A 27246-nucleotide genomic window follows, 5' to 3' on the forward strand; every position below is an offset into this window, starting at 1 on the left:
GCTGAAGCTTACCAGGCTGTTTGCTGCAAGGAGGCTAATTGCTTGGAGGCAGAGGCAGAGACAGATTTTTTCCCCTTGTTTTCCTCCCTAAATGCTAGATGCGTTTTATAGTCTGCAACATTTTATAGTCTGAAAAATACGGTTTTTTGCTGCCTATTCACAAATGGCGACTCAAGGTGGCTTACAGAACATAAAACCCCATATAAAAACAATAAATCTAATAATAGTCATATAATATACATACTAAAATCACCCCCGCTCCAGCAACAGCACCTCACATGAGCCATTTAATGGGATCCAACCATCCTTACCACCCATTCCACCATTTTCTTGATGAACTGTAACTACAATTGATTGAAGATTGCTAACTCTAATCTAAAGATTATTCTGCAGGAAGGACAAAGTTCAATTCACTTTTTCAAAAAGAATAGTAATATAAAATATGAAAACTTCATTATGTACTGTTCTATAAGAAATTATTTTGCATCTGAGAAACCCAAAGAAATTATTTATTTATTTATTTATTTATTATATTTCTATACCGCCTTTCTCCCGTAGGACTCAAGGCGGTGTACAGTCAAGAAAAATATAGACACACAAACATCATAAAATTGCTAATTAAAATTGTTACTTAGTTTGGTCAATTAAATAAAACCCAGAATTAGATAACATTTAAAAAATCATTTGCATGTTTGTATGTTTAGCCCTGCCTGTTGGAACATCAGGGTCTTGAGGGCACGGCGGAAAGCACGGAGATCAGGGATATTCCGTATCTCCGGGGGCAGTTCATTCCAAAGGGTTGGAGCCCCCACAGAGAAGGCCCTCCCCCTGGGAGTCGCCAGTCGACATAATTTGACTGACGGTACCCTGAGTAGTCCCTCCCTGTGAGAACGAACTGGTCGGTGGGAGGCTATTGGTGGCAAAAGACGGTCTCGTAGGTACCCAGGTCCTAAGCCATGGAGCGCTTATAATAATGTATTCTTCTGCTATTTTAGTTATTTTAGAAATGAACACATCTTTCACAGCCAGGTATAAATAGAAATTTATTTTAATATAATTTAGTTACATAATTTTCATTTTTCCATCAACAATCATAATTATCCATCAGATAGGAAAAAGCTTTTTAGATGTATACTAACCTTTCAGATATATACTGTTCTGGGGTGGGGGGAAATCTGATGTCTTGATATATAATATAGAAAAATGTCACAATATTTTTATTTTCAGCATATAAAGTCACCAGATTTTAGGAAGCAATTTGAAAAATTAAAAAATTGAAGTTTAGTACAAAAATATCCACTGATATTAAATAATGCAACGTGGACCATTTTTCCTTTCATAACTGGCCATGACTGCATCAAGATGATATTATGTAAAATATATTTTGCAATGATTTCTAGCTACAAGAGCCTGACAAGGTGACAAGAACTCTGTGAAATATTTGCTTTAAAAGTAAAAACACCATAGCACTAGGGAAAAGGACCTCTATATTCCATGTATTTTCTTAAACAAGCTGCTATTCTGAGGAGAAAAAATACAGAAATACCTTTTGTTCATTTCTTTCCACTCCACAAATGCTAATCTAGGTGAAATTATGTAATATTCATTATGAAAATAGAATGAGATGAAAGGCCTTCTAAGATGCTTTTAATTTGGGTGGGGGATACTAGGAGCTCCTAATAGCTATATCATTTTGGTTTATGTATTTCATTCTGCATAACTCATTCTTGAAGTTAGTTTACAGAAATTAAATACCATAAGTGATTATGTAAACCAGGCATTGTTATTAAAATCTATTACTATATCCACAAATGATCTAAAATTTTACTTTATTCACATATATTTCTTTTTGTGAGATATTATTAAACCTTGTATGCTATTTTCATTTTTAGTTGGAGAACTCTGTGGAATTTTTAAATTGGCTGAAATCATTATCTACTTCCGATGCACATTTCCATCTTCGAAGTTCTTCAATGTCATTGGTGTTCCATAGTTTTGCAAAATACATCAAACTTTTTCTAAAAAAACAAAACAGTTCAATATTAAAAAGTATTAATCAATCAACAATCAACATGTAAGTATCTCCACTCTTATTTCATATGCATAAAATATTTTATATAATAAATGATAAACACAGTAATATACTTTCCTACTTGATAATGCAAAATGAACATAGCATACTTTATATCAGAAGGGAGATGATAAAACAGCAATAAAACTCCCCAAAATCTCTGCACAAAATTCATTGAAATAGTCTTACATTAATTTAAAAGTTAAATTAAAGTTAAATTAAATTAAAAGGGCACGTGCCCAGCTTCACTGTGCAATTAAGATCAATTAGTTTTCATTTATGTTAAAACACTTTATATTTTAGTGCTTTTTTCCATTTAACTCCATTTATCTCTGGAATCAATTCCCTCTCTAATACCCTTCTAATACTCTTCTTTTTACAGACCTTTATAAGCTAGAATATCCTTCTTTCTTATTAATCACTTTTATTTATTAATCACAATTATTAATTAATATACTTATTAATCACAATTATTTATGGGTAGTTCTTGCTTAGTATCAATACATTCAGTGATTGTTAACTGAATTTTTTTTAATTATTATTTGATTTATATGGATTCTGAGTGCCCTTATTGTACCTAAAAGACTGACATTGCAACACTGAAAGATGTATGTATGGCAACTTTTATTCAACATATTGAACACTTGATTTCATTTGCTACTTATAAGATGATTGCTTATAGACATAAACTTTGTATGGATAAATATAATGAAATAAGGGACTCATTTATACAAAATACAATAGGTTAAAAAGCACGATAGTTACGTGAGTGCATTAGAAATGAATATTCATTTTCATTTCACACATACTACTTGCAAAAGGTTTGTATTAGATCATTATATATAGAATTGTAACTGTTTGCCATGACATATTTTACTTTGTATTTTTTCACTTATTTTTAAGCACGTGTATTTTTATGTATTTTTGTGTTTTGTATCATTTTTTCTTTTTCTGTTTATTGTCATCAATTCCTTTTCTGGTCAGCTGGTCAATAAATTTTCTATTCATTCTTTTCTATTAAAGATCTATTTCTAATATAGAATATCTTAGTTCTATGTATTTCTAGGCTGTTACTCTTTTCTACATTAATGTAGAAAACACATCTTGAAGATTGGGAAAATGTGATAAAGAGATTAAAATATATACTATAGGAATTAAAACACTAAATTATAAATTATTTCCAAGTGACGGCAAATACATTGGAAAACTACTGTAATGGAAAAGTTGACTTCCCCTCCAAAAAATCAGTATTATGATAACGCAAAGATTATTTTTATCCTACTTGGTTTAAATTTTTTTACGTAACATAGGAACAATCTGTTTACTACCCAGTTCTAGTGCCTAGCCATAGGTAATGTGTTTAATAAAGTAGTATACATTCTCCTTCATATTTTCTTCACAATACTGTTAATAAAATTAAATAGAAAATACTTTCCATATGTCATATCACTACATACTATGCTTATCTGAGAGGAAAGCAGCCTCTCAGGCATTTTTCCAAAGAAAAAGTAGATTGAAAACACAGGCAAAAATCTGCATGATACACAGCTTTTAACATGGGAAGCTGCCAACCTCACTTGAAACCAATCCTAAAGATGCTTAATAAATGTCTACAAGATATACAGTACAGTTCTGCACATATGTGGATTAGCATGTATCCACATACACACATACATACAAACCAAAAATCACATTTCAGAAAAGCCCAGAACAAACAAATTTATATTAACAGAACATATACTATTATCTATTTCTAAAATTAGTTACCCTTTATTTAGCAAATATGTCCAACTCCTCTCACAGACAAATGCATAAACAAACATACACACTTCTGAATTGTATTTCTCCTTGACATTTATAAATACCGTATTAACAAAACAAAGTGAGCCAATCTATTTTCTAACCTTTTCACAGTAGCTGATCTTTCTAGTTCCTTTGATTTATAAGCTGCCTTTTTAAGAATTTCTTTTGGCACATCTGCTAGTTTAGCAACATTTAGACCATAGCTTCTTGCAGCAACTTCTTTAGTTATTTGATAAAGGAAAGTAACACAGTCAAGGTGATTTTGTTCTTCAAAATCTAAAAAGAAAAAGTATATTTATTAATCACTTTACAATTAATTCTTTTAGTAAATTTTTGAAGTTATTTTTAATCAGATACGTGCAAATCCCGAAGTTCTACAAATAGAACTCCAGAACATTCCATTTCTTCTCTGGACCATGTTGATTCAATTATTCTAGACATAGTCTGGCAGTTTTATGGAACTTAATCCTCTAAACTGGAAGTGCTCTAGGGGTTTTTAATGGGGTTTAGGACAAAACGTATCTGGAATACTACAGATCCCTTAAGGAAAGAGGATTCATTTCTGGAATAAGAACTAAGCTAAAGTATCACTCAGAGAAGAAACAGAATTCTGAGATTTTTCTGAATGTTCAGTTTCGGACATCCTTGTTACCTACCATAGACACCTTAATTAACAAAAGTAATTCTACTTTTGTTGCTGAATATGTTTAGCTTTAATCATATTAACACTACTAAAATGACTAAAATTAAGACATAAGACAACCAAACAGCTTTAAGGAATTACTGAAAAGAACTTATCAGTCTGATCAATTTGATATCATACCATCTTCTGGTTTACTATAATCTTCATTCACTAGAAAAGACATATGGTAGTTCTCAACGTGGGTTGGATAGGCTCTTTCCAACTCACACAGTGGAGGATAATGGGTAACAAATAGTGTCAATGAACCAACCTAGAGGGGAAAATATATATTTAAGATTTGAAAGTATGTCATCAACTTTCAGCTAGCTAATAACCTAACTATCATTTTCCTTTAACTAAAATAAAATGCAAATACACTGCAATCCTAAGAACACTTAGGAAATGTGTTAATGAACAGACTTGTAAGTAAACATAAAACAAAACTGAGTTGTATCTGAGGATTAACCAGAAAGGAAGAACAGAATTAATCAGCAAAAGCAATATAAAAAGATTAGAATAAATTAGTTTTTTATTTCTATTGTTATTTTAATAAGCCTCGTCTCTCAAAAAAAATCTTATGTTCCAGTAAAATCTGATGTTTTAGTTTTGTCCCTCAACATAAAATGTTCCTTAATATACATCAATATTTAGAATTTTTATACATTGTAAAATGGGGCCCAAATTTATCCTTCATTTTGCAGGTTAATCCTTCATCTAATTTCAGTTATGTTAAGTACCCTTCACTTCTAACAGAAGTTCTGACATTAACTAAGTCTAAAAGAAACATGACCCATTTGTACCAGCCATTCACTTTCATACAAGGTTTCGTACATACATTTTTTAAGCTGGTAGTGTTAGTGTGAGCACTTTTGTGTTACTGTTTTAAGTCTATAAATATAATTTCAATTATATCATTATTAAATTTCATCTCATGTATACTGTTTTGAGCATCTCAACATCTGAAAAGCTTTTCATCTGTTAATGAAAAAGCAGCCAAAGTAAGAATCTTAGAGTTTTTCAAGAACATTGTAAAGATTAGGCTATAATGAACAAAGTTGGTAAATACTGATTTGATTGATTTGTAAATATTATTATTGTTTTAATTAATAAATTTTGTAGTGATCTCATATGCAAGCTATTAAAAATGTTGACATTAATTTGATTAAAAATTCAAATACCTCCTTTCAATAAGAAGCTGAAGACTTACTATATTTATTTTCCCTACTTTTTCTTTAAGATTATAATTTACTAATAATTAATCACATAATATACTTACATTCCTAATGAAATGTTCTAGAGTAGCATAAGCAATTGCAATTCCATCATGTGTACTAGTTCCTCTTCCCAGTTCATCCAAAATAACTAGTGAATGTGAAGTTGCTTTTTGAATAATTGCTGCTGTATCTGTTAATTCTTCCATAAATGTACTGCGACCTTTAAATACATTGTCTGAGGCACCCATTCTGCATCAAAAAATAAATGAACAAAGTAGTCTCAAAGAAAATAAAAAATGAAGGAGTGTCTTGAAATTCTGTACACCAGAGATGTCAACTAAAAAGTACCTGCTGTACTTACAAGAACCTCTGATACGAGACGAAAAAGTTAGATCAGCGTTTTATGAACTTGAAAGGTTACAGGGACTAATGAAGTATCTACAGAAATATGGCAAGTATTAGAAGAAGAATCAGCAAATTTTCCATCAAATCCATCTGGAGCCAGTGGCTAAGAGATTGGACAAGATCTACCAACCAATGTCAAAGAAGACTTAATGTAATGTGTTAATGTTATACCCTTTCATTCATTTCATATACTATGAAAATAATGCTTAGGATCAACTGATGCAGATCAGAGCTCTGCATAGAAAGAAAAATGCCAGATGTTCAAGCTAGTTTTAGAAAATGTTAAGATATATTGTTGCTGATAGATGCTGGTTAATTGAGAAAGCCAAAAAATACCAAAAGGAAGACAATATGTGCTTCATTATCTAGATCTTTGATTATATTGTTCATATGAAGCTGTGGAATATGCTTAGGGAAATCGGAATTCCAGAATATCTTGTTATCTTAATGAGAAACCTAGGACAGGAAGTCTGGACAGAGGATGTTGAAGAACAATAATTCCAGGTTAGTAAAGGAGTCAATCAAGAATATGTACTCTTCCCCTACTTATTCAATCTATTTGTTGCCTATATATTTCAGAAGGCTGGATTGGAAGAAAATGCATCTGGTTTTAAAACCAGAGTATGAAATTTCAATAAATTGGACTATATCAATGACATTATTCTGATAGTTGAAAATACAAATGAAAAGCTCTTTCAAGCTTCTGCAAGTTCTAGTAATAAAAATCAAGGAACAAAGGGGTCTAGATTAGATACAGAAAGACTAAACTGATGACAGATACATCAAGACTTAACAATGAAGACACTGAAGTGGTGGATAACTTTGCCTTTCTGATGGAATGTAGTTTAGATTTCCAAGAGAAAGAGAGTGCTTTCCAGAGAAGCAAAAACCACTCAGGTTAGATCAGGGGTCCCCAATCCGTGGGTTGAGGACTGGTACTAGTATGCAGCCCGTTGGAAACCAGGCCATGTAAGCGATGGGCAAGAGTGCAAAGCTTCATTTTGCCCAAGCGAACCTTCCCTCTTGCTGCCACTGCTGCCAGTCCGTCGAGACAGAAAGGTTGGGGACTGCTGGTTTAGATAGTTTGGGTAAAAGAAAGAGGGTGAAGATGGTTCCTCCCTATTAGTTCCCAAAGTATATGCTTCATGTGTGTGGGTAGTTTGCTTAAGTTTGGCAAGATGTGGAACAGTAAGAAATTTATTGGAAGAATCACAACATTCCTTTCCTGGTTTTTTGAACCCGACATCTTTTTAGGATCAACTAAGAGAACTAACAGTCAAGAAATATCCTGGAGACTAATATTTGGTAGGATAGCAATGAAAACATTATTGGAAAAGATATTCAGATGCTATCATATGTCTATACCTAGAAATATCAGAATTATACAGCAATGTCTTTTTCCTTATGACTACCTTTGGAAACAAAAGTTGGACTTCGAAGAAACTGAATAGAAAATATATTGATAATCTTGAATTTTGGAGCTGAAGAAGACCCTTGATAACACCATGGATAGCTAAGGAAACCAACAAATGGACCATAGAAAAAAATCAATGCAAAGTTCTCAACAAAAGGCACAAATGATCAGGCTTGGACACATTATGCAAAACCCAGCTCCGTTAGTAAGGTCTTAATGTTGGGGAAGATAGAAGAGAAGAAGAAGATGACAAGCAGCAAGGGGAACAGGCTCAATATTGTGCTGATGACCTGAAAAATATTTATCTATGTGGTCACTGCAGCTGATACTAACTTGATGGCATATATTCTATCTATCAAAATATATAAAATAAACTAAATGCATTTGATACTACATCAAATTATTTATCAGTACCTATTTCATGCAGCATACTCATGATATTGATATGTTATTCAAAACCAATTACTATGACACTACATAAAGCATAAGTGAAATTTACCATTTCAGCAAATTTTATATTGCTTTATTATGTTAACAAGTTTTTGAAATGTATTCAGCACTTTAAAAATAATACTGTTTCCCCAAAAATAAGACAGGCTCTTATTTTCTTTTGACCCCCCCAAGTAAGGGCTTAGCTTTATTATTGGCGGGGTCTTATTATTTTGGGGCTGCAGGAGGCAGCGAGTGTGGGACTGGATGTCCCGTTGCTGCCATCACCTCCTCTCCCCATTCTTTACATTGGCCCCTGCCCTGACGTGTCCCGCCGCCGCTGCTTCCTTGTGGAGCAGGACTCAGCACGGCTTGTGCCGTTGCATGCAGGAACTGTAGCACCGCCACGAACTTCATCATACCGGCACAGCTCATGGCTGTGCCAGTATGTTGAACCTCGCGGCTGTGCAGGCTGTTCCTGCATTCAGTGGCACAAGCCTTGCAGAGTCCTGGTAGCAAGGAGTCTCACAAAGACTTGTTTCTGGCAAGTGGGGCGGCTCCCCTTGCCGTCTCTTCTCCCCCATCCCACCTCCCGCCGGGCATGACAGTTCCTGCACCTCGCTTAGCCACCTGCCCCCACCCACCCCCTTTAGAGTGCAATTTGGGGGTGGCAGGTGCTGCGGGCGAGAAGCGTCTCGCTCTCCCCCGCTCCACCTGCCACCCCTCTCAATAAAGAGATGGGAACCCCTCAATAAAGGGGAAGGGAAGCAGCCAGGCTGCTGTTGCCATTGGGGTGGGACGGGATGTGTTGGGCCACGAGACGCACATCTTACCTTACCATCACATTCCTTGCAGTTCTGTCTAGGGAGACATGTTGTAGAAAAAACTTTCTTGTGAGTTCAAGCAGTTATGCTGAACTCGCGAGGTTTTTTCTACAACACGTCTCCCTGGATGGCAAGGAAAATGATGGTGCTGGAAAGGTAAGACGTGCGTCTCGCGGTCCAACACGTCCCGTCATACCCCAATGGCAACAGCAGCCTGGCTCTTCCCGCCCCACCTGCCACCCCCAAATTGCACCCTAAAGGGGGCGGGTGGCTAAGCGAGGGGCAGGAGCCCCGTCATGCCTGGCGCACGTAGTTGGGGGAGGGCTTATTTTGCGGGGGTGGCTTATATTATCACATGTCCTGAAAAGCCCGATTGGCCTTATTTTCAGGACCTGTCTTATTTTCGGGGAAACAAGGTATATCTTTTTAAAAACATAAAGGACAAAGCTTGAGTTATGACTGTACTCTTCCAATATTATAAAAAGATTTCAGCTTCGAAGCCCTTCTGTGATTCAAAAAACACATAAACTGGTAAAGACAATAGAATGGCATTATTTAGTAATTTTATTTTACTTAATTTAAATAATTAATTTGAAGGAAGCCCAAGACAGATACAACTATTCTAAAATTCCTTTCCTATACCTACCCCAAAAATGTATACTTCTTCCACCAGGATTTGTCTTCCATATCTATTTTTAACTGTTGTTTATTTGTTTGTTTAATTAGGAAATTTTTATGGGCACACATCTTAAAAAAACAACTCGAATGATTAATAACTAGTCCGCAGGGCGGGAAAATAATAAAACGCTGCAAACAAAATGAATGATTTACAATTAAATCATAACGCAGTAACTAAGTCACTGCATAACTAACTTATAAATTAAAGCATGCGTCTGTCTAAGTTGATCCTTCCAGATTTCAAAGGAGACAGGCACTATGACACAATTGTTATTCATCAATAGTGCTGGTCAACATTAATATAATTTCCTTCTAAAATTATTACCAATAATTTTTCATCTTTTTCACATGTTATAAACTGAGTGAGCTGATCCAATATAAGGATTTCTTCTCTAATATTAATTAGAAGACTCATTAATGAGAGACTCATTAACACATATCAAATTTTCCTGTTTGAATATTAGAATTTAAAGTATTTCAAAGCTAATAAAATACATTGATGAATGTTAAGGGTCAAAAGATGTATGTCTTGCTAAATTCAACAATGCAATCCTAAGGATATATGTTGTACAGGTAAGAGCTTCGGTGACACAGTGCTTAGAATGCAGTACTGCAGGCTACTTCTGCTGACTGCTGGCTACCTGCAATTTGGCAGTTCAAATCTCACCAGGCTCAAGGTTGACTCAGCCTTCCATCCTTCCAAGGTCGGTAAATTGAGGACCCAGTTTGTTGGGGGCAATATGCTGACTCTATAAACTGCTTAGAGGGGGCTATAAAGCACTATGAAGCGGTATATAAGACTAAGTGCTATTACTATTGCTAATCCTCACTTAATGATAGTAATTGGGACTGGAATTTCTATCACCAAGCGATGCAGTTGTAAAGTGTTATATCACATGACCACGTTTCTTAATGACAGCAATCTCAGCAGTCCTTGTTGCCATCATTAAGCAAGGATCATGGGTTGCTAAGGGAAGACCTCCTCACAACTACCTGCTGGCATGCAATAAGCAAAGTCAATAAAGAAGCTGGCAGGAAGTTGCAAGTCTTTGATGACTTATAATCAGGTCAGCTTGCAGGTGACTTCTGCAGCACAGAAGAAGTTGGGATGGCTGCTGCTGGGAGGGAAGGATGCACAGGTGGGCCACCTTGAGTGGAACCTGTAGGCACACAGGACTATGGAGTATGAGATTTCCAGGTTTTTGTATTCCATAGCCAAGTTCTTCAGGAAAAAAAAGGCATTGGAGTTCAAATGACTTACAGGAATGTCTTACAATCTTCCCTGCCAGCTTCCCTACTGACTCTGCTTGTGGGAGAACCTGATAGGAAAGGTCACAAATGGCAATCACATGACCCCAGAACACTGCAACATCATTAGAATGAGCTTGTTATTCTGTTTGCTTCTGGTTGCCAAGTGCCCAGATCGCAATCACATGACTAGGTGGTGGTGGTGGTGCTGAGACAACCAGAACTTTGAGGATCAGTTGTAAGGACCACTCATTCAATGCCACCGTAGCTTTGAATGGTTACAGAATAAGTGGTTGTTAACTGAGAACTACCTGCATCTGAACATATCAAACTTTTTTTGAAATTCATTTTCTCTTTATTAAAATTATAATAGAGCTATGCTACTGCTATAATTTTTTTTATTCCATTACATGATGTGCAACTGGGGCTGATTTTCTTCATAAAACAGCAGCATTCTTTAATTGGCTTCTACATTAGAATTAGATAGCCTGTTCACAAAAGTACCCACAATAGGTATGTGGAGATACAGGAAAAGAGATTACTGCTATAGTCTTAAACTGTTAGTGTGAATGTTTTGTGATAATCCTAAAAAAGAAAAAAACATGTAACATTAAAACTGAAAAATAAGAGCTACCCAAAAAATGTGTTTGTTATCTTACCTGGTGAATATACCATCCACAATACCAATTCTTACTTCTTCAGCTGGTACATAAGATCCAATCTGTGCCATGACAGTAATCAATGCAACTTGTTTTATATAAGAGCTCTTTCCCCCCATGTTAGGTCCAGTGATTATCATTACCCTTTGACTATCTTCCTGGAAAATGAACACCATAATTAGACTATTTTAACACAAAGCTCATGCAAAAGTTTCAGACATCTGGTGATTGTATACAGATCACTTAAACAGATTCCAAATTACTACTCCAAAAAATTCTAAGTTAGGATGCCTCGGTAAGATTTCATTCACTTCCGTTATTACCCTTGCTTCGCAAAAATATTTAAAATTCAAATGAAACTGTAATAGCAAATGTAATAGCAATATGGTAGGACTGTCAAACTGGATTTCTTCGAGGGTTAGGGTTGTAGTCTTTTTTGTGGGCTGGCCGGGGGCTGTGGAGATGGGATGGATGCCTCCTGCAGCACCCTGCTGGCCAAAACCGGGTGCAGAGGGGGGCCCGTATGCGGCCCCCCATGCCGTTTTATTTGGCCTGGACGGTCTCCTATAGCACCCTGCTGGCCAAAACATTTTGCCCTGTTTTGGCCGGTAGAGGCACCAGGGGCTGGTCCTTTGCGATTTCCAAGCTGGCCCCGCGGGCCAGATTTAAACTCAGATTTGAGTTTGACAATGCTATATGGCATTGATAGAACTGTTTAAAAAAAAAAAAAAAAAAAAAACAAACCACGTCATCCTGGAATGAAAAAGATTTTTTAATATTAAAAATCTGGAGTGCTGCATGTAAAAGGGCACTTCTCCAAACAGAAAGCAGCAGCATTGAAGGATTTGTTTATATGTATTACTATCCTTTACCTGAATTTATGTACATACATATTTTCTGTCATTCAAATCTACCCAAATCTAGACCCAAAGTCTAGAATATATTTTAGATCATGCAGAAAAGAAAGAGCCAACATAGAAATAAATGTGAGACTGTAATTTTTTGTTTCATTTTCTACATAAGTGTAATTATCTAAAAACCTAGGCATCTTAATGGTATATTTTGAATCTTTCATGGGAATTGCTGTTTGGACGCAGTCACTGTATTATTTAACAATTTTCTACAAACTAAAAACAATGTTATGATTGTATGATTATCCTAGCTCTTAAAAGTTTACTTACTGACAAGAATGTATCATTCGGAACATATTGTTGTTGCTCTCCTAGTAACACATCTATCACAGGATGTTTCCCATTTTTTATCATTATTTCTGATTTTTCATCTATTATGACAGGTCTGAAAAACAAATATGTTTATAGACTGAATGTGGAATAAAGTCTCCAAATCATAGATTTGCCTTATCGAGCTTGAAATAAGTCAGCCCACTGATAATAAATGAAGCTCCATCAATTCTACCAGAAACAATCTGATCTGGAGGAGAGTCTGTAGGTTTTCAAACATGGCATGCAAGAATTGATCAGCACTTTCGTAAATTTACAATGTTTCTTTAAATATTCCAATACTGTTTTTTTTTTTAAATGATTACCTGCAATAATCTCCTTGTTTGGCAGCCTCAGCCAAGGAAAAAACACAGTCCACAGTTGCTAGATGACCCACAGCTTGAGAGAGTGCGTGATAATGCTCATTAAAATGACTAGAGAGAAGTACATTGGGAAGGAAAAAGAGTGAATGAAATATTAATACAAATAAAAAATAACCAATCAGCAATGCTACATCCATACAAAGTTTCTTACATACGTTGTCTGTTTTCAGTAGATAGTCTAAGCATACATCTAGTTAACATATACCCATAAAAAAAATATGATTTGTTTGATTATTTATGACAAAATACTGAGAGATGATACAAAGAGGTTGGGAAATTCTGAAAGGGGAATGTACTACTTTCCAAAGGGATTTTTTTGTCTGTCAAAAGCTGCCTGGGTACAGCAATGTGATCAGGAGATGAAGAGATGAATGATCCATCACGAAGGAGTACTATGAAAATAATAGTAAAACTGTCAATACAGGTAGTACTTATGACAAAACTGAGACTTAAATCTTCAGTCACTAAGTGAAGAGGAGCCTGGATAGCTCAACAGAGCACTGTAATTTAACACCAGTTGTCTGCAATTAAAGTAAGATCGAATCTCGCCACGCTCAAGGTTGACTCAGCCTTCCATCCTTTCTAAGGTAGGTAAATTGAGGGCCCAGTTTGTGGGGGCAATAAGCTGACTTTGTATAAATATACAAAAGGATGAAGGCTATTGCTTAACGCACTGTAAGCCGCCCTGAGTCTCCGGAGAAGGGCGGCATATAAATCAAATTAAAAAAAAAAAAAAAGAGGTTATTAAGTGACACATCACGTGATTGCTTCGCTCAAAGATTGCAATCCTAGCTGCAGTCATTAAGCAATCACCAGGGTTGTTAAGGTGATTGGAGAAAGAGCTGCCTGCCAGAAGTACTCATCCCCATACTGGGATGAATCCAGGGGTGAAATGCTACTGGTTTGCACTGGTTCGGGCGAATTGGTAGTGATAAAAGCTACCGGTTCGGGTGAACCAGTAGTAAAAAAAAAAAAGCTTCTGGTTCGTCCGAACAGGTATTTCCAACTATCAATTGTGCCACGTGATTTATATTCTAAATCACGCGGCACAGCTGTTCCTCCCCCCCCGTTCTACTTACCTTGTTAAGCCTTTTTCTGCACGAAGTATGCATTTGGTGCGCACTGCACATGCGCACACAGCATGCATTTGGTGCGCATTGTGCATGCAGTGTGCGTTTGGCACACACTGCACATGTGCGGGCAGCGAACCGGTGGCAATCCGTGGAGGATTTCACCGCTGGATGAATCCCTCTGGTGGGCAGCCCTTTTGCTCTCAAAGAAGTTGACTGAAAAAGGTCTTCACTGAAATAAAGGCAGGATTTTGGGACAGAGTGATTACAGCATGGGGTGTTTGCAGCCATCCCCCAAAAGACAAGAGAACTCCCTCTCATTGTAGAAGGCTGACTGCAAATACGCTGTGCTGCAAATGCTCTGTACTAAGTTCTTGCATGGATTTGAGAATGGGCCTTTTTTGGCCAAACTCAGAAATCAGAGGAAATCATGTCGGCAACCGGTAGCAGCTTGTAAGCTTCCCTGCCTGCTTCCTTATGCCTTTCTGGATAAGCAGGCAGGGAAGATTGAAAATGATGATCAGTTGATCACAGGCACTTAGCAACCAGTCATAAGTGTGAACAGGTTGCCAAGCACCAGGATTGCAAACACATGAACCTGAGGAAACTGCAATGGCCATAACTTTGGACATAGTCATTAAGCGAGAACTAGCTGTATAGAATTTTCAGTTTTCAAGAATTTTATGGTAATGCATATATAAACATATTTATGTATTTTTATGATTGTATTAATACTGCTGTATTTCTAAATTGTATTTTGTTTGTTACATTTGACCATAATTTTTTTTTAAAAAAGCTGTAAAGGCTTTTATTGTGCGATTAATTAGGGGTAGCTGATCTAGGCTGAAAAAGTCCAGACAATTATAAGATGGCACCAAAGTATTTCAGAGTAACAGTTTCATCTGGACTTACAGCAAGATTTTGCAGCACAAATTTGGCAACCCAAATGTGTAATGTTTAGCTGATATCATCTAGACTACTTTGGTGCAACTGTTTATGCCCTGCTACTTATTCAAATTACAGATCATCCACATTTCTGATGTTCTCTATGAGCTGCTCTCCGAGTCTTCAAAATAATAAATTAAGCTATTTGTGGACAAACATTTTGAACTGGAGACATATTTGAAATTATGAAATCATGTTGTAGATTTATTCACAAAATTACTGCCATGCAATTATAAAATGGCTGTCATAATGAGCATCACAAGACAGAAAATTTCCTAAAAGAAAACTTATTAATGCTTTCTGCTATCTAGTGGCCCCTGGGGCCAAAATATGCTGAAAATAAATATGATGTAAGCAATCAGTTCTTTATTTTGCAGAAAGCTACCTGTGTATGCTGTGAATTTAAGAAAGTATTTTTTTTAAAAAATGAGACTAATCATGGATCTTAATAAGCACCAAAAAGTATATTTTGACACATATCCAGTAAGTGCCAATGAGCAACATGTTGCTTATCAGTAATCTAAGTCTTCAAAAATATCAAAACTCCTCTAAAATACTATGTTTGTGAATTTTAAATACATTTCTATTAAAAATGCAAGGGATATTTTCAGCTAAATTATACAAAATCCATTAACTTTTGATATGTCAGTTATCGTAATCTGTTTCTATTCCGAAACCTACTTATTACAGTAACAAAGATAGACTTTGTAAACTTACTCTAAAAAACACAGCCATTCAGAATTGCAGTCAAAGACCAGTTGCTCACGTAGCTGATTTAGCTTTCTGTAATTTTCTACAATAAAAGGAGTGTGGAAACGGCTTACAACCTTTGTGCTTGAAGAAAGAATCAAACAGGACATAAATGTGATTAATCAATAAATTTTTCAGCAGTGCATAAAATTAGGTCAGTATCTTCTTAGGATTAATATTTCTGAGAATTCATTAAAATATGTATGTGTGTGTGTGTGTGTGTGTGTGTGTGTGTGTGTGTGTGCGCGCACACACACACATACACAAACATACACATACCCTTCTTACCCCTTATGGGTGGTTTGTGTCTTCCTAAATCTCAGTTCCTCTACCATAGGTCTGGGAACTGCTCTTAGCACTGTACACTTCAAAGAGCTCTGATGTGGTTCCTGGGATCTGTTGGAGTCACTTTTCCAACTTTGGAGTCACAGCCTCAAGTGCCCTTACTATCAATGCGACCAGTTTGGCCTTTACTTTCCATAATATCCTTTCTACTACCTAATGCCCTATCACCAGGCACAGTTTCTCTTTTTTTTTTTGGTGGTGGGGGGGCTAAGACTAAATGAAACAATTACATATTCCAATAAGTTTGTATAACTCTTCTAATATTGCCTCAAATCCTTATGATCTGTAATATGTGATGCCAGCCAATTTGGCATAGTGGTTAAAGGAATGGAGCAAGAAACAGGAGACCATAAGTTATTGTCTTATTTTAAGCATGAAGCCAACTGTAAATAACTTTATACTCTCTCTCAGCCGTAGGGAGAAGACAATGACAAACCACTTCCAAAAATGTTGCCAAGAAAACTGTATGGTCTATTTTGTTGCTAGGGGCAAACCAAACCAAAAGTGATATTGTAAAAAATGATACTGATGCATATATTTACTTCAGCACTTTATAATATAAATTCTGTCATCAGAAACATCAATATATAAGCATCATTGAAGTAATTAATAAAATAAATAGTAATTAGGATTTATATTAAACTACATACCTGCTAACTTTAATCCAATCTAATGGTACAGAAGATACAACTGAATTTTTGACTTCAATCTGAAACTGAAACACCAAACAATGAAGTATCAAATGATTAATACTGTTTTAGAACAAAATTCTATAGTACTTGAAAAGGTAGCAGAAGTTCTTCATAATTATCAATGATGCATTTGATGTCATAATTCTGTCCCAAAAATGTTACTATGTATAAGGAAAACAGTACAGCAATAGAAGAAATAGTCAAGCAACTATAAGAGACATAGGAATGCCAGCTCAAATTTCTATTACTATCAAGGCTATTAATTTATTTCAGATAAACAATTTCAGTTAAAGAATGTAACTAATCACCAAGCTTATACCAGTTCATAGAGCAATGTGTACAGGTTTTCAGACTCTCAAAAACCCAAAGAAGAAATGAAGGTGACTTTGGGTAGATAAACTAAAGCATCAATCCACAGAATACTTCTGGATAGTCTTCCCTACCTATTTGCCTCATATTATCTCCCACGATTGAGACACAAATTTAAAATCTGGCAGAAAGCACTGGTTTGAAAATGAAGCTTCTGTTTAATCATAATAAGTAATACTGCCATTATGGTTATAAATAATCCTTGAAAAGTATGACAGTTATAACAAAAGCCTATGTATCAAATTCAAGGAATGGAAGGAACCATTTAAAGCTCTCTGGTTCCATTTTCTATGCAAACAGGAATCCAGATGAAAGCAGATTACTCTTGTCATATTTACAAAACAGGAGCTCTTCACTTCCACAATTCCACTGTGAAACCATTTACAATGTTTGGAATTTTTTCTTAAAATTCATCTCGAAACTGCTTTATGACCTGAACCGTAGAATAGTCTTCTCCAACATAACTCCCTAAAGTTAAATTACGTTTAAGAAGTTTTAAAGTCTTTTAGAATGCCATCATGTCCTATAAAATCATCCATTATGGCTAAATCCATCCAGCTCCCTCAAGAGTCTGCTGTTCTCTTTTCCATGTGAATCTTTCTTAACATGGATTATCCAACAGTGGACGCAGTAGTCAAGGTAGTTATATAATACACAAAGGAATGGAATTATTACTTTTCCATTATTTAGGTGGTATGTTTTATTGCAGTATATGACTGTTTTTGTCTTTTCTGCAGGCACATACTATCGCTGATTTATTCAGTTCAGTTCATCTACTAAAATTGTTCTCTTTTGTGTCTCTGTATCATAAATTAGCAAATGCACTTTTATACAGTGCTTAGTTCTTATAATTACTGTAACTAACTATTCAATTATTAGCAAAGGTACACTTACAAATAGATGTTTGCATTCTCTAACTTATATTATGACAGTTGACGCTTTTAATAAAGTTTACCCAAAACTTTATTTTTTATAATATAACTTCTGGTACATTGTTAGTAAATTTACATACTAAACACATTTTTCTTTAAATGTTACTAGCCTTAAAACAACTCATGCCAACTCCTAATCCTGTTAGCAAAAGCCATAAGGTCAATTATAAGGGATTGTGGAATTTGTATTTCATATTACCTAAGGGCGGTAAACTGTTTAGTTCCAATCTACTCAGTAAAGGATAACAAAACTGTTGCTGTAAAAACATGATCAGAACTACATGATTGATAAAATTCATTTAATGTTGCATAAGCAAACACAGCATAACAAAGTCAATATAGATATATATTACTTCTTGCCCTGATACTGATACGTAGTCCACAGAGGAGGAATTTAGCATTCTTCGTACATCCTGAATATGATTCTGGATTTGACAGACTACTGTCTGAATCTCATCCTTTCTCTTCCTTATTAAAGGAAAATCATCAAGATCCTTGAATAGTTCAGTTTTGTTCCCAATTCTAAAAGAAAATTCAAATTAACTTTTAATTCAATACCATAGATATTTGTTTAACTCTAACAAAATGAACAAATACAAACAAATAATAATATTAATATGATCTAGGGCACTATAATTTAATTGTAGAAAGAAAATTTATAAGATCCGGAAAAAACATTTCTTCGAAAGAACTTCTGCACAATTAGTTTAACTCTTTATGTATAAGGGGGTGAGGGGGTGAGGGAGGGAGGGAGGGAGGGAGGGAGAGAGAGGGAGAGAGAGGGAGAGAGAGAGGGAGACAGACAGACAAACTATGAGACAAAAGTCCTTTCATTTTTGGAAAGGCCAAAAAAGGAGTGGTGCACCCAAGATGGACCACATCCAAATTCTAACCAGATCTGGAAAATCTGATATATCAGTTCAAAATTGGATTAGGCTGAGATAGTCTTACAGAATTTAATGGGAATTCTAAAAAAAAAACTAATGCAGCATATTACCTAATATTTTTTAATAAAAAATATCTATTATTTATGTTAGATCATGTGTGTGTGTGTGTGAATGAATTGCATTACAAACAATTTGAGAAAAGCTGGGAAAGGTGAAGAGAACCAAACTTTCGTTACAATCACAATTCGGTAAAAGTCACTGCATTATACCTATACAGTACCCACCAAGTTACACATTATATGCTTAATTTACTTACTTTGCTGCTTCTTCATTAAGTTTACTTAAATATTTTTTTGTTGAACTAAGCAATTCAGGAATTTCCAAGAGGCTTTTATGCAGCAAGGATGCCCGTACTTGAACTTGTATAGCTGGAACCAGTGCTTTGATTGCTGTTTCCAAGTTAGAGAGTGTGCTTACTACCAAGTAGAATTCTTGAACAGAACACTGAAAACATAAACAAATATCGTTTAAAATGATCAGTCTTGAGGTTACAATAGTCTTGCAAAACTTCCAAATCTAATAAATGAAGTTCTTTAAGATGGCACAAAAGTCTCTTGTATAAGTTCTAATACTCTGATTATATAAACAAAGTTTATTTTATTCTCTCCTTAATTTTGGATATACACTGAAATATATGCATCTTGATTTCAATTATTATGGTAGGAAGAGAATTGACTTAGTTATTAAATGTTTAAAACTGAAGTAATTTAAATAAAAATTTAAATTGTAATGTTAAATACCAATACATAGCTTAAAAACAGTTAATGAATTTTAAGAAGCTAGCGTACCAGGAATATAAGAAACATGGACAGTTTTAAGAGTTTAAAATTGCCATTGTTAAAAACTTAGATATTTCCAATTATGTTCTGCCTTACAATGTATAAAACACATTTCAGGAAAAGTTGCCTGCATTTAAATATAATAGCAATGTGTTTTTTTTTAATTATCTGTAGTCTTACCTTTTTATGATAAATACTACAGATTCCTCTCTCAACATCTGGAACCTTATACAATAGAGACATGATTTGACCAAGAACACTTGATTCTGAGAAGAGAATCTCAGACACTGCATCAAGTCGGGAATTAATTTCACTGTAAAACAGAGGATAAATTAGATAAATAAAATCTTACTCCTTTTCTGCGTTTTCAGTAATGACTCCAAAGAGGAATAATAACGATCTATGGATATATTACAACATGCCTGGAAGAAACAGTCTCTCTTATTTTGATGCTAAAAAGATAATATGAAATTAATCAAACTACCTTTGCAAGAAATACCGTAAATGGGACATCAAAGTTCTCCCTGTGTCCAAATGCACTTTGATCTGACCATTTAGTCTTCTATATCACAAACATCCTCAAAATCATTAGGTTTTTGCTGTTGTTACCAAACAAGCAGGCTTTGAATTTTTTGCTAGAAGGAAACTGCCAACCAAGAGATTCCCAAAAAAAGGAAGGCAAACCTGCTTTGTTTCTATCGCTATTGGTAGCAACTAGATTGGTTCTCAACTCCATTATTCACAGGTTTTTTTTCAACCAAAATATTTCAAAATTTGTCACTTTACATTAATAGAAAAATTCTACTGACATCTCCTAATAATCTCTAGCTCCTGAATCTCCCTCTTGTTTCTTCCTCCCATGCCTCAATCTTGCCTCATTACTTCCATTTGTGAAGAGAGAAATATGGTTTCTCAAAGGATTAAGTCTACATTAAGGGGTTTGTGAACCCTATTACTGCTTCTGTCACCACCTTCAACCTCATTGCTGCCTGTACCAGTCACCTAATTAGGAGGACACAAACACTGAAGTTGTTTCTTTAACCTAGCTGGGAGATGAACTAATCTCTATCCAAATTTACAATTTGTAAATCAACTTGGTTTCATAAAAGTCATTACCTCTTCATTTTTATCAGTAATTCATTATATACAGTAGGTACTGGCAGAAACATGCAGATTTCATTATGTAATTTACAATATACGGTAGTATACCAGTTTGAATTAGAGTGTGATAACATATTATGACAGTGTCTAAAGGCTCTGATCCTTTGCTGTAAAGTTAATCTGCACTTTAATCATTTTCACATATGGCTATGATACAGAGTTCTAATAATCTAACACTAACATGGCAAACACTGTGCCTGCAGTAATCTTCAGTATTAAAAAGGGAGAGTAGGAGGGAAAGGGTCAATAGGCACAATGTGATATCAAGTGACCTATTTTTTCTACCTCTCATAGAATCATGTTTTGAAATACTGTCCCAAGAATTATACACTATAAAATCATAGAGGATTATCTTTATCTTACTTAACAGAAAGAACATACCACTATAAAAGGCAGTTTTAAATGCTTTTTTACTTCAGTTCTAGGATAGTTCTATGACAAATAGACTATCACAAATATTATCAGACATTAGCAATTCAAAAGACATTATTTTTATTTTATTTGGTGTTGTTTTACACTATTATAATTTATGTTTTAACAAACTGCATTTAATATAAAACTGAATTATATAGAATTGTGATATTTAGTTTAAATTATTTACACATTTCTTTATTCAACTAAATGCAATATTAACCTGATTTCAAGCTGGACACAGCGACAAAGTAAGACTAGGTGCAAAAATACTAAATATCCATTGAATATAACAAATGCTATTACAATACATTTGTGAATAGTATTTTGTAAGTATTGATCTATGCAGAGATTTAAGAATAGTCAAATCAAGCTCTATATATTTATAATAGACATCTTTGGGGAATAAAATTGTTACTAAAAAACTGAGCATGGTACCTCTCAGTGAAGGATTCAAATGTTGCTAACAAAGGATAACGAATGCCTGTAAATAATGATGCAAGTCTACAGTTTTTGTAAAGAAATCTCACGCTAAAAATGGATTTAACGGTGGCAAACCAATGCAGCATGGAGTCACCGATACTAATTTCCCTCATTCTTAAAAGTAGGAGTAAACTATTATTAAGGGTAATCTAGATTTAGCCAGAAACTAAATTTGCATATCAAACTGTATATCAATATTTATAACCTATTATAAGTATTTATATAGAGCAAATTTCTTTGCTCAAACAAGATGTTCCATATAAAATAGGATGGTTTTAAAGAAATGATATTCTCTGTTCATAAATGTTTAAGCAAAACAAATTCTACTTGACTGATGAGTAATATTGTGGATGAGAAAAATGCATATAAGAAAATGACGAATGCACAAGAGGATGAGAGAAAAATGTTATTTTCTATGAGTTTTCAAAGATTAGACTCAGTTGTTCTAGATCACTTTTGTCAGCCCTTTCAACATTCGAGAATTAATTTGCATGTCCCTGGAGGCAAATTCATCTAAAGTAGAAAAGTGGTTTTTTTTTTTACAATTTATATAATAAAAATTCTTCATAAAAATAATTTATATAGTATGTGTGTATGTGCGTATTCACATGTATACATGTATATAGGTATATATATAAATATATATAAGGTGTGCACATATATATATAACATATATAGTTTTATTAAGAATAATTATAATAGTAAGATCTAATGTGAATTAAAGAAAAGAGAATAGAAAGAATGAGTAAAAGTGCAAGAAAAAAGAAGGAATATAACAAGAGGAAATATCTAAAGAAATAACTTTCAATTTTCATCACAAGTACAAACAAATTTAGTGACTCTTCACACCCCCTAATGTTACAAACATCACAACATGGCCAGGCCCTATTATGGTTGTAGGTTGAGGACTACCTGTATCTCATCTTTTATCTACAAACAAATCAACAAAATAGCATTTTTTTCAGTCCTGGTATCAACCAAAAATCCATTTTGCAGAAATAAAAACAAATGGCATAAATATTTAGTTTTTAAGAACAAATAAGCTTCTTTTTGTTACTAGAAAAATAAAACATATATGTGAGATTAGTAAATAAATCTCCAAATTTGTATTACAATGGAAGTAACAGGAACTGATCTCATTTGCATGTAAAAGAAATTAAATTAACTCCTTCCCCCACCCCCACCAAAATCTTCCAATTTTCATTGGAGGCAGAAAGATTTCTTCTTTTCTTAACCATCTGACTATAATTCTGACAATTCTATGAGGTTACTAACATGTTTTCCATTGCTAACACTCAATATCTTTCTAGAATTATTTTTATGAAATAACATTTTCAGAGCTGATGAATAACACTAGTGAAAATATTCATGAATGCATTTAGGATGATTATGTGTAGAATGCAAATCTAACTCTAGCCAGCTAAATGACAATCAAGGACTTTTGTTATGCATGAATGAAGTGCAATTTCAGCAACATGTGCCAAGAAAATGAGTAAACCAATGAAAAAAGATGAATTATTAAATACTTGCTTCACTTATGTATTGATTCAAATACAATAGAAGATATAACAGAATAGTAAAGATGTGCTGATACTTACATAGCTTTATGAGTCCTAATTAACTATAACTTAAACATAACTTCTACAGAGGGCTGTGTTTCTGACCAGTTTGAAATGTAACACTGCCCTTAAATAAACAATTTGGTAGCATTTTCTACATTAAAGACTTCATTATCTGAATCCTTACCCACTGAAAATCTATAAACAACCAGTGAACATCTCTGAGGAATGTAGAAGTAACTAGACCGTAACAATCTGGATTTTACCTGAATCACTATATATTTTCTATGAAGCTAGTACTAATCCGGAGTCTTAAATGTTCTGTTTTTTATATCAGTGGCCTTATACAACAAGGGATATGTTTGCATGTTTGTTTTTTTGTTCAATTTATATCCACTACAAACAAAAAGACTTTTGGCAGGCCACAATCCAGGACACTTCCATGTCCTTTTTATAAAAAAACAATCTTCTAATCATGCTTTTCCTCTCCTAGATTTGCATTCCTGTACTGCTGGATTCATTCAGCCCTATAATTCAGTTATAACTCTATTGTTTTAGCAATTTAATATATTACCTAAAATAGAATTTCATTGTTCCCACATCATTTTTATTACAACAGATTACATGACTTTATGTCAGCAAGCTCAAACAATATTAAATTTCCCTAAATGCAATACAACAGACCAGCCAAATGCATTGTTTTTACACTGCCTCTGAAAGACAATGAAACATTTACAGCACATAAAGCTTTTGCATAACTATGAAAATCTGTATTGTCTTCTCTGAACTAGTTCACATTAGTGAGATAAAGCACCTGAGGTATTCTTTAATATGGATCTTCAGATCTAGAACAGCAACAACTGCCTATGCAACAAAGCAGGATAGGCTCCCTCATCATTCAGGAGTGCCAGTTGTAGGGTCATGGAAGCCTGCCTTCTTTTTTGCTCTCCCTCTTAAAACTTGCCCTGGACATTCATGTTGCCCCTTCCCTATTAGCACTCAGAAATCTATTGACTTGCCTGCTCAAACAAGCCCAGAGCGATGGGTGGGAGGTGAATAAGATCCTTGTGCCTCAGCAATGGTTTTAACTGAGAGAGGGGTTGCAACTATTTCTAGGTTCTTATATTGTGAATTTATGGTTTTGACTATATTTTATTTTGCATATCTCCAAATAACAAAGGGAGAATTGTTTGCGGCTCAGAATTAGTCTGATTAGAGAAACCCCAACGTCCTGATTAATTGATTAGATGGATCAGACAGATAAAAATACAAAAATGTAATATAAATAAGCATTCTGTGAAGAACAGTTTGAATACAGAGGGGTTTTTTTCCACAACTTGTACTGACAGCATCATTCTTGTATCCTAAAGACTATAACCATATTTTAGTCCCTATGTATATTGGATTACCAGTATCTTCATATAATGGAACTGCAGTTATTGATTAAGTGATCAGTTTACAGTATCTAGCATAAGAAGAGGTTCACCCATATGGAATTAAATTCATAACTACCATATTATAAGATTCCATTATCTCTGTTATGTTTTAGTATCATAGCTACCCCAGCTTTGCTTCTACATCAAAATATTATATGATACTAATTGCTGATCTAAAAATCCTGACATTTCACCATAGGTAAAAGGTAAAGGTTCCCCTAGCACATATGTGCTAGTCGTTCCCGACTCTAGGAGGCGGTGCTCATCTCCATTTCAAAGCCGAAAAGCCAGCGCTGTTTGAAGATGTCTCCATGGTCATGTGGCCAGCATGACTAAACACCAAAGGTGCAGGGATGCTGTTACCTTCCCACCAAAGGTGTTCCCATTTTTTCTACTTGTATTTTTTACGTGCTTTCGAACTGCTAGGTTGGCAGAAGCTGGGATAAGTAATGGGAGCTCACCCCGTTACACGGCACTAGGGATTCAAACCACTGAACTGCCGACTTCTCGATCGACAAGCTCAACGTCTTAGCCACTGAGCCACCGCGTCCCTATACAGTTCCCCATAGAAAATATTAAATGCTTGGTCTGGATAAACTCAATCCAACACTGGATCAGCAATGGTTCATTTCACATATACAACATATTGATATGTTGGCCTTTCTTCTCTGTTAATAGCCCATTTACACATTTTCCTCAGATGTCTTTAAACTATTTTTCAAATTTTCAGCAAAATTACTATTGTATATAGAAGAGGCTTTAGTCATAGATATTCCTCTGGGGAAAAGATGAGCCATCTAGCATGGTTTTATAATGAAAAGCTGATATCAGAATGATTCTGAACTACAATTATAGCACATTTAGCTGCAACCATAGTAATCCGTCATAATGTTAGGAGAGGAAGCTGGTTGAATACACACTGATTGGGGGGGAAATCAGCTTTTTTGATATATCACTGTAGATAAATTGCTGACAGCTCAGTATTTTACATAATATTCCATGTTTGAAGATTTAGCAATCAAATAGCAACCATGAGGCACTGAAGTCCTCCCTTTTAAGGATCAGTTCATTCCAGTTTACATTCCATCAACCTGGAAGACATTAATGGAACTTTCTTTGAGGAAGCATAATGGCAATTTATTACAAAAATATTTTATGCAGTTGTCTGACTGCTACTGCCCAACTCTGAGTAAAATGTAAGCAATAAAAATAGTGACACAGTATCACTATATTTTTAAGGAAAGTAATCAAACACACAAACACACACACACACATTGTTATTTGCAGCAAATAACATTGCTGCAAATTCTCTTTCTATTAAGAAACACTGAGTGACAAAGTTGGTTTGAATGCCAAGATTTTTTTCTCTTAAGTTTGTATTATTCAATTTAACTAGCTTCTTTATATAATGGTACTCAAAAGTTAAATACATTTGAGCTGATCGACATCAGTGATTTGTTTGGTAACAAATACCTGGATTTCAAGAGAGGCTGTGTGACCCACTTCTTTAGTTTTCGTCGTCCAAATGAAGTTTTTGTATGATCCAAGATACAGAAAAGACTGCCTTTGGTTTTCATATCAGTCTAAAATAATTTATAGGCATTAAATTAATAAATTGGTGCACAAGTTCAATATAAAATATGAATCCAAAATAGAAAGCAACTCAAATTGTTAATTCTAGAGAGATGAATGCATTATAGAAATATTTTTAGACATACCAAATATAAAAATCATCAAAAATCATATAATCCAAATTAAACATCTGCTTCCTTTTTTTCCCTTTTAGTTCCCTTAAAATAGTTTACACTGGTAATACTAGTGATATTTTATATACTTTATATAAGTCTATCATCAGCTTAGTTCTGTTTCTGAGGAGGAGGGAGACTAGGAGCTATGTAATGAATCTTACAAGTCTAATTCAGTAACTCCACGGCACAGCTCTGTAGAATCATGATCCATTTTTTCCAACTCTCTAGTCCAGGCCATCATAGAGACAGAGTTTCAAAGCCCAAAGAATGATGACACTGCTGTTAAAATCAAAGCAGTGCTAGGAACCTCACCTTAGGAATTAATGTGCCCGGGACTTCAGCATCAGTAATTACTTCCAATCAACTCCAGCTGTGCTCAATAGAGGCCAGGAGTTTCAAATATATAAAATCTCTATCTAAATAAAGCAAAGCACTGGAACATGTATGAATTCTGTCAGTTTCTGATAAACTACAGGCTGTACAGCTCAAAGTGCTGATCCTTGATTCTGACTCACAAATTTGACTATTTTACTGCTGATTCCACCATAAATCATGTACGTCTTCTGCATATGTCAAAACTGGCAATGCT

At 34.7% G+C, this 27246-nt stretch overlaps 1 protein-coding gene across 1 annotated transcript in view; it reads right to left on the reverse strand.

The window, feature by feature from the left end:
• Positions 1–1030: 1030 nt before the first annotated feature.
• The window catches only part of MSH3 (mutS homolog 3), a 47603-nt gene continuing 21387 nt past the window's right edge, over positions 1031–27246 (reverse strand). Inside the window, exons 12-24 of the mRNA XM_070938801.1 lie at positions 26383–26492; positions 20040–20172; positions 19337–19524; positions 18487–18655; positions 16791–16855; positions 15763–15879; positions 12974–13081; positions 12609–12723; positions 11428–11585; positions 5833–6019; positions 4698–4827; positions 3976–4150; positions 1031–2018 (exon numbers count right to left, since the gene is read on the reverse strand). Of these exons, the coding sequence (XP_070794902.1) occupies positions 1889–2018; positions 3976–4150; positions 4698–4827; positions 5833–6019; positions 11428–11585; positions 12609–12723; positions 12974–13081; positions 15763–15879; positions 16791–16855; positions 18487–18655; positions 19337–19524; positions 20040–20172; positions 26383–26492 (1785 nt within the window). The 3' untranslated portion in view covers positions 1031–1888. The remainder of the gene's footprint in view (positions 2019–3975; positions 4151–4697; positions 4828–5832; positions 6020–11427; positions 11586–12608; positions 12724–12973; positions 13082–15762; positions 15880–16790; positions 16856–18486; positions 18656–19336; positions 19525–20039; positions 20173–26382; positions 26493–27246) is intronic.

This window comes from Pituophis catenifer, unplaced genomic scaffold (assembly GCF_029215685.1).
Source record: "Pituophis catenifer annectens isolate HBS135680 unplaced genomic scaffold, rPitCat1.0.hap2 SCAF_2, whole genome shotgun sequence".
Lineage (NCBI taxonomy): Eukaryota > Metazoa > Chordata > Lepidosauria > Squamata > Colubridae > Pituophis > Pituophis catenifer.